The 10,553-nt window shown below is 48.3% G+C and overlaps 1 protein-coding gene across 1 annotated transcript; it reads right to left on the reverse strand.

Moving 5' to 3' along the window:
* Nucleotides 1–9,639: 9,639 nt before the first annotated feature.
* On the reverse strand, nucleotides 9,640–10,353 carry LOC142570685 (uncharacterized). Its single transcript, XM_075679034.1, has one exon. The coding sequence runs from the start codon at nucleotides 10,351–10,353 to the stop codon at nucleotides 9,640–9,642; it is 714 nt and encodes a 237-aa protein (XP_075535149.1).
* Between the last annotated feature and the right edge of the window lie 200 nt (nucleotides 10,354–10,553).

The raw sequence follows: 10,553 nt of genomic DNA on the forward strand, positions 1-10,553 counted from the left end.
GAGAGGGCACGATGAAAACGCTCCGTCAAGCCGTTGGTCTGCGGATGGTAACTGGAAGTCGTCTTCTGAATTGTGTTCGAGGCGCGCAGAGCTTTGGTAAGGATAGAAGAGAGGAAGACTCTGCCGTGGTCGCTGAGGAGAACGCGCGGAGCGCCATGACGTTGAAGAATGTTGTGTAGGAAGAAATCGGCGAATTCAGCAGCAGTCCCCGATAGTAGAGGTGCTGTCTCGCCGCAGTGTGTTAGATGGTCTATGGCCTTCACAATACAACGATTGTCATGTGAGGTGGTGAGAAGAGGACCGTACAAGTCTATTCCAACTACTTCGAAAGGCTAAGCGGGAGAAGGCAGAGGTTCTAAAGAGCCAGAAGGAGCTGTTGTGGGTGGTTTGCGGCTTCGACAACGAACGCAGGATGCAAGGTACTTCGCAACGGCTGAAGACAGGCAAGGCCAGGAGCAGCCACTTCGTATTCGGTTGTAAGTCTTGTGCTCGCCTAGCTGACCGACCGTCGGATGATCATAAAAGGCTTCGAGCATCTCACGATGCAGAGAACGCCGAGTGACCGCAACCCATTTGTTACTATAGATATGATAAATGTAGCGATGTATAGCCGAACTGGGCAGCTTCAATTGATTAAGTTGACGAAGTCGGGCGTTCGGAGCTGATGAAGAACCCTTCCATGCGTCGGAGAATAGTTCGGTAGTATGGGTCGATACGCTGGTGGGACACAACGAATGTTGGGCTGTCGGGTCTTAGCCACTCGAGGGTTGCGATGGGAAAAGCCGATTAAAAGGTCTCGGAACATACGCTAGTACGAAGGGACGATGGTGAATGGTCATGGTTCGGCCGAGGGTAGCGAGGCAGAGCACCGGCGTTTTGATGCTTCTTTCCAGCTCTGGAGGTGACATCTAAATCGTACTCCTGTAGGCGAAGCACCCAGCGACCAAGGCGACCCGAGCAATCTTCAGCGATGAAAGCCAGCATAGTGCAAATTTCGGCAATGCCCAAACAACAGCAAGGCACTCCTGCACGGCTATGGTGTAATTCTTCACAGCGGTTAGTGTACCACTAGCGTAAGCAATTACTCGTTCGGGGAAGGTGTTGTTACGTTGAAGTAGAATGGCACCGAGACCATGACTGCTTGCCTCAGTGTGATGGATGGTGGGCGCGGTCGGATCGAAGTGGCACAGTACTGAGTACGATGTCAGGTAATGTTTCAAAGCCAGGTAATCACGTTCACATTCGGCAAACCAAACGAAGGGCGCATTACTAGCGAGTTGATGGAACGAGCACGCAAGCGCAGCGAAGTTGCCTATGAAGCATCGGAAGTAAGAAGGAAGACCGAGAAAACTCACCAAGCTTCTTCTTCGCGGCCTTAGCGCAAACAGCTGAGGCACCGAAAATCTACCGAAGCTGTTGCGTGAACGCCGCCCAGTGAGGAAGATCTCGCTCATGGTACCAAAACCCGGCTTTCGTGACATCGGACAGGTAGAACGGGATGTTGCTTAATTTCAATGAGCTGTCCCACTTGTTGAAGTCGCGTACGAGGTCGTAGTTCTGGAGCCACTCATCTACGTCATCCCGCGTAGACCAGCGAAGTCTTGGGGGTCCTGAAAAACTGCGGAGTTCTTCGAAAACTCAGACCTGCTGTTCATTACTTTTGACATGAAGGGAGGCTTCGCTGTTCTTCCTAAGGAAATGTTCAACGCTAAGGCTGATTCGGCCACCAATAACATCAAATCAGTCAAAGCAGGTCTCACCAAGACCAAGTCGACGGCTACCACTCTCCTCGCCGAACTGAAGCTGGGAGCTCTTTGCGAGGAAGTCCAGCAAGACTGACGCCTCAATGTGTTCTTTGTTGCAAACACAAACAAGGAACTTCGCCCTCTTCTTGCAATAGTCGCAAAGCGAGCTGGTTGGCAATATAATTTTAGCTTCTTCCTCAAACAGCTTAAGAAGCTTGCTACCGAAAGCCCCTTCAAGGTCAGATCCTCGGGGTGTCTTGTGCAGTTACTAGCGGAAGGCATGGCCGGACCCAACTACTGTCTGTCCGTGGAAATTCAAGATTTTATTCAGTTCCTCACGATTCGCCGTTTGCTGCTGTATACGATTTCATCGACTCTTATGGAGCCGTCGGCTTTCAGAACATTTGTTTCATGAATGTCTGTCCTTCATGGAGTTTTGAGGTGCTACCTGTGCTCTACTATTGTCACTTTTGAATGCCAGAACTTTGTTAAAAGAAAGTAGTTTGTGTAGTATCTTATGATGCTCCTGTTCTGTGCGAAAAGTTTTAGCAGGTTGTGGACTGCCGGCTTGTGCTTGAACATGGTAGGGCATGTGCTCTCAAGACAGCGGGACACGTGCATGATTTTCCCATATTTATCAGAAGACACCCGAAAAACACATGATTTGTACATAAAAGGTCTTACAATGTGTAAACAGCTGCACGACTTGATGCCTTTTGCCCTTGAACTTCCGAAGAACGACCATCTTCGGTTATTGGACTAACATTTATTTAACCAGGACGACACTTGCTGTGAGTATACGCCGGGGCCAAAAAGAGGCGCCCGGTCATAAAGCCCTTTCCATACAATAATGGCTAAACTAGCGACCGCTAATTTGTACGTAAAGAGAAAGACAAATAAATTTATTTACGGAAATGCAGAGAGGTTGGCCTCAGCTGCAGCTTTCTCTGCCCTTCTACTCGACAGCGCGGGAAAGGGATAGCGTGGACAAGGGCTGATCAATGATGGAGATTATGTGAGGAGAAAGTCCTTATATACGAGCTCACAGCGTTATGGCATCTATAAAGCCGTGCGTCTGGCCCAGTGGCTTGTAGAAAGGCTATAGCGGTAGTTCTCATCGAGGCTGCGCTCTTTGCATTAGACAAAAGACCCATAGAAAACTCGTCTGCTAGCGGCCTCTTATGGACGTTTGCAATGAATGAGACAAGTTGTAGTCGTTCTTGCGCGTACGCGGGGCAAATGCAAAATATGCAACCAAGTGTTTCCGCCACCTGCAGTATTCGGAATTTGGTGTAGTGTCACTGCAACCTATAAAATGCTTATAACGCTTGGTGATGGGACAGCAAGGCGAATTCGGGTCAGCATGTTTGTTTGGCTTCTTTTGAGCTTGTGACGCATAATGAATTTCATATCTGAGTCCCATTTGTGAACTAGCTTGTGTCGTTGATTTCGCTGGGCCCAGTGCTCTAACGTATAGTTGTGTATTGCGCAACGAAGTAGGGCATCTGTATCTGTTCATGAAAAGGCAATGCGCCCTTCTGAACCAATATTTATAGCAGGTTTCGCTTCAGTGTCGGCCTGTTCACTCCCTTTCACGGCACAGTGTGAAGGTATCCAATGAATGGTGATATTAGGGCCATTTCTATTTGCATGGTCGCGATAGTCTGCAATTTCTAGAGGTATTGAATGATGAGGGCCCCATCTGAGGACATAGTCAATGGTTTGCAGAGCTGGCTTCTAATCGCGTAATATCGTCCAAGCCCGAGGAGGCGCTCATCTTAGAGAAATCGAAGTGCCTCTCGGATAGCAACAAGTTCTTCGGCAGTTGATATTGACTTACGGTCTAGGTTAAACCGCCGAGCGATGATCATATGCAGGATAAGGACCGCAGCGGTGGAGGCATTCCGTGTGAATGATCTATCGGTATACACGTGCACAGCATCTCCGTGCTCTGCCACGAGCGGTAAGTTGTTTTTCCATCCACTTTAATTTCATTAATTTATCGTTTCATTGCTTCATTTATTAGCACAAGTAATTTCCACTATGTTGTCCTTGGTGTCAGTGTTTGTTGGCTTCTTATGATATGACTAATAAAAATCGGGCCCCTCGGTTAACCCCCTTTCTTCTCGTTGCGTCTGGTCTAGTGGCTTGAAGACTTAGGCTATAGCGGTACTTCTCATTGAGGCTGTGCGCTTTGCATTAGGCAAAAGGCCCATAGGAAACTCGTCTGATAGCGGCTTCTTATGGACGTTTTCAATGAATGAGACCAGTTGTAGTCGTTCTTGCGCGTACGCGGGACAAATGCAAAATATCGAAGTGTTTCTGCCGCCTGCAGTATTCGGAATTTGGTATAGTGTCACTGCAACCTATGAAATGCTTATAATGTTTGGTGAATTGGATAGCAAGGCCAATTCGCTTCAACATGCTTGCTTGGTTTTTTGAGCTTGGGAAGCATAAGGAATTTCACATCTGAGTCGCATTTATTAACTAGCTTGTGTCGTTGATCTAGCTGGGCCCAGTGCTTCAACGTAGAGGTGTCTATTACGCAACGAAAATGGCATCTGTATCTGTTCGTGAGAAGGCAATGCATACTTCCGAAGCAATATTTAAAGCAGGTTTCCCTTCAGTGTCAGCCTCTTCACTCCCTTTCACGGCACAGTGTGAAGGTATTTAATGACAGGTGATATTGGGGCCATTTCTATTTGCATGGTCGCGATAGTCTGTAATTTCTAGAGCTATTGAATGATAAGGGCCCCATCTGAGGACATAGTCAATGGTTTGCAGAGCTGGCTTGTAATCGATTAATATTGTCCACGCGCGAGGAGGCGCTCATCGTAGAGAAATCTAAGCGCCTCCCGGATAGCAACAATGTCTGTGGCAATGATTTTGTCTTATGGTCTAGGTTAAACCGCCGAGCGATGATCATATGCAGGATAAGGAACGCAGCCGTGGAGGCATTTGGTGTGACAGATCTATCGGTATACACGTGCACAGCATCACCGTACTCTGCGTAAATGTGAAACAGTCTACGTTGCTTGAGGCTAATGCATAAAATGGATTACTTCTTTTTGTAATTCCAGGGATGTGCAGAGTAATAAAAGTTTTAGGTACGGACCCACGGAGGTGTTTTCGGAATACAGGCTGGTGAAAATCTGTATGTTAGAACATTTTATGGCGCTATATAGGCATTGAAGAACTTCAACCTGGTTGGATGGCAGGGAGTGATGACAAAGGATGGCGCCTGTGTCGGGTCAACACGCGAAGATACATTCGAAGAGTCTTGCAGAGAAAATATACACTAATAAGACAAGCATTAGATTCCGCTATTGCTGCACTGGTTGACGTGCATCGTGGTAAGCCCGAGCATAGTGCGCAGTACTTGAGTTTGAACGCTCTCCAGCGTACGCACACATGCAGCACACAGCACCGCCGTACGCACTCAGCACCGCCATGCTGTACCGTATATAGCTTACCAATAGTGCTAGGAATCTGTGATGTGTTATTGCAGGTATCGCTATTCCGTAAACGATAATGGTATACGCGGTCATTCATTTCCGCGTGAACGCAATGACAGAACATTTTCTGGTTGAGATGTGGAGACCATAATGCCGCACTTCTTTAGCTGTGTTTGTCACTGCACTTTGAAGCCAGCACGCACATAGGGACAGGTGGCTCCAGACGCCCATTTGCAATTTGCATACGTCGTCCGCATATGCGCTCATAATGTTCAAAGGGTTAGGAAGTTCAGATGTGTAATGTCTGCTCCCAGCGCGGGCGTTATGTCTATTCAAGATAAGAATGCAATCGGATAAAACTCAAAGGAACGTTTATTCCTCTCCGTGTCGAGCGCCGCGCTTCCCGTGGCCCTCTCCCTCTCAGCCCAGTTGTCGCACCAGGATTCTTCTGTAATGCGCGTAGGGGGCGCTGCTTGTAGGTTGGCTTTTCTTGGTGACGCTTCATCCCCCCAGACTTTTATTCAGTCTGCACTTCGCCGACGATGAAATCTGAAAAAAACCTTCGGCTGGGTATTGCGGGCTTGACGATCCGGGTTTCGCCCGGCATTCGGTTGAGATGGTTGGTTGTTTCCAAGTGAAGACGATCTAGACTCTGTGCTGTCACCCGGGGTGTACCTGTCGGAGTGATGCAGTCGTCCCAGTCTTCGAGTTCTGGACTATGCTGCCGACCTACTTTGATACGTTTGAAGAACGACGCTTTTCTTAAAACCCTCCTGCCGTCTCGCTCGGCAGTTACAGCTGTCCCTTGAATTCTCGTCACCCTGTAGGGGACAGGCTCGTAGGCCGCCTCATGGGACAAAGGCTAGTGTCGCTTAAGGAGTACTGCATCTCCCATTTGAATTGTGCGTGGCACAGCGTGTTTTCTGTCATCAGCGTAGTCCTTCATTTCTTGCTTCTTCTTTAGGTCTGTTTCTACGAGCTTCGCATGTATGCGCTTTTCTGGAACTTCAGGAAGCTTCGTTTTGATCATTCGTCCAAACAGCCGTTCAGCAGGCGTGAAACCGGTTGTTGAGTGAGATGTCGCCCTGTAGTTTAGAAGGAATTCGTTTAGCTCCGCTTGCCAGTCTTTCTGCTCAGAACCAGCACTCTTCACCATCTTTAAGGTTTCTCATGAATCGTTCGACCTCTCCATTGGCTTCAGGCCACAGAGGAGTGACGCGATGATGGTGAATTCCACAAGATTTCATGAACTCTGCAAACTCCTTCCTGAAGAAGGGAGGTCCATTGTTTCTCTTTAGGTTCTGTGACATTTTGTGCACTGTGAACATTTCGCTTAGTTTCTCCGTCACAGATTTTGAACTTAGCGAGGAGAGTGTTGCTGTCAGAAGAAAACGCGAGTACTCGTCGACAACCACTAGAACGTACTTGTTGCCAGGTAGGGGGCCAGCAAAGTCTGCTGCCACAGACTGCCATAGTCCATTTGGAAGTGGTGTCATGATTAGCGGTGATGTCTTGCGTTGAACCACGGTTCTCTGGCACGATTCAGTCTTTTATAGCCGCCTCTACTTTCTTATCAATCCCCGGAAACCACACATTTTCGCTAATCAATTGTTGGGTCTTCACTATTCCTTGGTGACCTCTGTGTGCTAGACTAATGACTTGGGCTCGTGCTCCTTCAGGAATGATCAGTCTCGTCCCTCTTAGCACAATGTCATTTTTGGTAACTGTGAGCTGGTCCTGGATTTGAGCAAAAGGTTTCAGCCTGTCGCTTTTCCACATGTCGTCACAAGTCTTTTGGTTGTTCGTTCGCCGAGCCTTTTTCAAACGCTGCATCTGAGCATCTTCTGCGTACGTTTTCTCGATTTCTTGCAAAGTCAGTGCCTTTGGAACAGCTGATTCCACAATAAAGGAGACATACTCTTCCATCGCACTTGCTTCTTCACTGGGGACGGCACTGTCGGTAGTTGGTACATGCCTTGACAGGTAGTCTGCAGGGTTGTTCTTTCCTGCAATGTGTTCAATCTCGAAGATGTAATGCTGTAACCTCACTCTCAGGCGTTCAAGCCTTGCTGAGAGCTTTGTGCTTGTCCTCTCCGTTGGTGTCGATGCTGTGCTGAAGCACACCAGAATGCTGCGGCTTTTGTCGCTTGGATCTTCTTGAGCCAGCACTCCCGCTATACCTTCTGGTCCAGCACCAGTGATGACGTGGGTCTCTTTTGTGTTGTCGAAGTATGCCAGGGTGCGCATTCGAGATATTTCTTTCTTCACGTCATCTAGAGCCTTCCGGTGCTCTTTGTTCCAGCAGAATTCTGTGGCGGAATGTGTGAGCTTCCTCCATGGATCCACAATCTGGGCTAAGCGAGGAATGAAACTAGAGCAATAGTTTACCTTGCCGAGGAGGCTTCTAACCTTGGTTGGGGTTTTTGGTGCTGTCATTCTGGCTACTGCTTTAACCCTTTCTGGGTCCACAGTGACTCCTGCAGATGAAAACACGTGTCCAAAGAATTTCAGCTTGTTAGTGCCTAGGACGCACTTGTTTTCATTCAGAGACAGCCCGGCATCTTCCAGGTGCTTCAACACCAGGCGGAGTCTTGCGTCGTGCTCTGTTATGGTGCGTCCAGAGATGAGGATGTCGTCACTGACATTGATGATTTCGTCCTCATCCGGAAGTACTTGGCTTATGGCGTCTTGAAAAATCTCTGCGGCGGCATTGACACCAAACAATAGTCTTGTGTATCTTCTGACACCACAGTGTGTAGGAAACGTCGTTATCACCCTGGATTCTTCAGCAAGCTCGAGCTGATGGTAGCCCTCTTTCAGGTCCAGCTTTGAAAAGTAGGCGGCTCCGTTCAGGATGCTGATAACATCTTCTACTGTGGGCATCACGTGTCCTTCTCTAGCAATAGCCACGTTGGCTTCTCGCATATCGACACACATTCTGACTGCGTTGGGATCATGACGTTTGGGAGCAATGACGATCGGTGACACCCAAGGTGTTGGTCCCCCTTACTTTCTCTATGATGTCTAGCTCCTCCAGGCGTGTGAGCTCGGTCTCCAGCGCTGTCCGGATCTGGAATGGAATGTGACGGTGTTGTCGTACGACGGGTTACACGTCTTGTGAGATGTTCAGCTTGACTTGAAAGTCCTTGAGCCGACCGACCTTGCCAAACTGCTTTGGAAACTCTTTCTTCGCGTCAACACTACTGTGTTCTGTGACCACCTGAAGTATTGTGATGACCTTGAGAGCAGAAGCTGTCTTGTAGCTCAGAAGCGATCGATGTGTCCCTTTTACGACGTATACTGTCGCTTCGATGACTTTTTCTAGGGCACGGAATGTTGCAGAGAGCTTTCCCGTGACTGGGATTTTTTGGCTGACTCCATATGGTACCATCTTTGTGGTTGTGTGCTCTAGCTTCATCGTCAGTAGGTGCTTTTGCCACGTTGTCTCTCCGATGACGTTGACACCTGCTCCAGAGTCTACACAAAACTCAAGTGGTCTGTCGTTGATTTTGACTGTTACCACTGGTAATTATTGCCTGTGACTCTGCACGTGAAAGACGCAATCCTCCACGCTTGTGTCCTGGTGAGTCATTATGCAAGAAAGAAGCGAGGCATGCAGACAGGACACAGGAGTATAGAAGTGGACAACACGAACGCCGACTATCAACTGAAGGGAGCACTGAGGGGAAAAAAGAAGAAGACACAAAACTCATCTGCGCATGCTCAGGAATGGTAACACCACGTGTCAGTCGGGTACACGTGCCGGTCTACGTGAGAGATAACTGTTAAGACACAATCTCTTCCTTATGTAAAGTAATCGAAGGCTGACTCACGCACGCACTTCCACCATTAAAGATATGCCATGTCTCTACCATAAGACGCGTATCTTCATTCTTATGCCTGTACAATATCGCACATTCATCTAACTCTGGCGTGCAGTTACAATCTCCGCAATGTAGCGAAAGATTAGAAGGCGACCCACTGGTTAACGACCTTTTATGTTCCATTAGCCTGTGATCGATACACCGTCCCGTTTGCCCTACGTAGAAGTGGCCACAGCTGAGGGGAATATTATACACCACACCCATACGACAGTCAGTAAAACTGTTGTTCTTATTGTGCTTCACTGGACAAATATCTGTTCGTTTTTTGCCTTTTACCCGCTGCTTTTTATTCTGTACGGCAGCACATATCTTACCTAGCTTATTGGGAGCAGTGAAAGCAACATTAACATCATATCTACTTGCAACTTTTTTAAGCCTGTGCGACACTGATGGAATATACGGAATAGCCACTGCTCTTTTTTTGCTACTACTGCTTTCTGTAATCAGGTGAGTGCTTGTAGGGGTGCCCGTGACGTCAATGGAGTGTACAGTAGGTCTTTGTCTGCAGAACTTGGCGAAGTGGTTTTTCTTTTCACACTTGTGGCATGTAGCTCCTCACGCTGGACAGTTCAATTTCCCTCCGTTGTGAGGCCACGCTCCTCCACAAAATCTGCACTTCTCAGCTTGTTTGTTCTCTGGACGATTGCTCGACAGCTTGTGTTCTGACTGGTTGCTCGAAGACGCATTCCGACGGCACTGCTTCTTTGTGACTTTCTGCACAAGGTCGACGCGCTCGCGGCTTTCCATGCTGGTTGCTTGAAACTCTGCTGTCTCCAGGTTGCGGCCTATTTCCATTAGTTTCTCCAGCGTGGCATCGCTCTCTCGTAGTGCACTGCGGTGCAGCTTAGCTGAATTGGTGCCTTCTATCATTTGCAATACGATTTCTTGTTCTTCGTTCGCAACCTCGCATGTCGCAACCAACTTTATGAGTCTGACTTGAAATTGGTACACTGTTTCTTCGGAGCTTTGTTTTGCTTGACGAAAAAGATCCCTCTCGTAGATCGCATTCTTTCTTGGTGCGAAATGCGCATTCAGCTTAGCGACTGCCGTTTCATAGTCCGTGCCTCGATCCGGAAGCGTCAGAATAATGTCGTGCACCGCATCCCCTGCGTAATGTAGCAGCATAGCGCGTTTGCGGTCTGCATTCTTTGTGTTTGCTGCTAGTAGAAAGTTGTCAAAACGGGATTGCCATTTCGTCCACCGCTGGGCGAGCGAAGTCGGGTCCGAGTACGGATTGAATGGCGGGAAGGGCGACAGCATGGCTTCCATCATGCGTGACTTTTTTCTTGATTGGCGTCCGCTGATTTGTTTCTTGGCCTCTTCTGGTGCCGTGTGGGCTTCTCAAAATTGGATGAACCTCGTCGCCAGTTTGTAATGTCTACTCCCGGCACGGGAGTTATCTCTATTCAAGATAAGAATGGAATCGGATAAAACTCTAAGGAACGTTTATTCCACTCCGTGTCGAGCGC

Source organism: Dermacentor variabilis, chromosome 2, assembly GCF_050947875.1.
Source record: "Dermacentor variabilis isolate Ectoservices chromosome 2, ASM5094787v1, whole genome shotgun sequence".
Taxonomy (NCBI): domain Eukaryota; kingdom Metazoa; phylum Arthropoda; class Arachnida; order Ixodida; family Ixodidae; genus Dermacentor; species Dermacentor variabilis.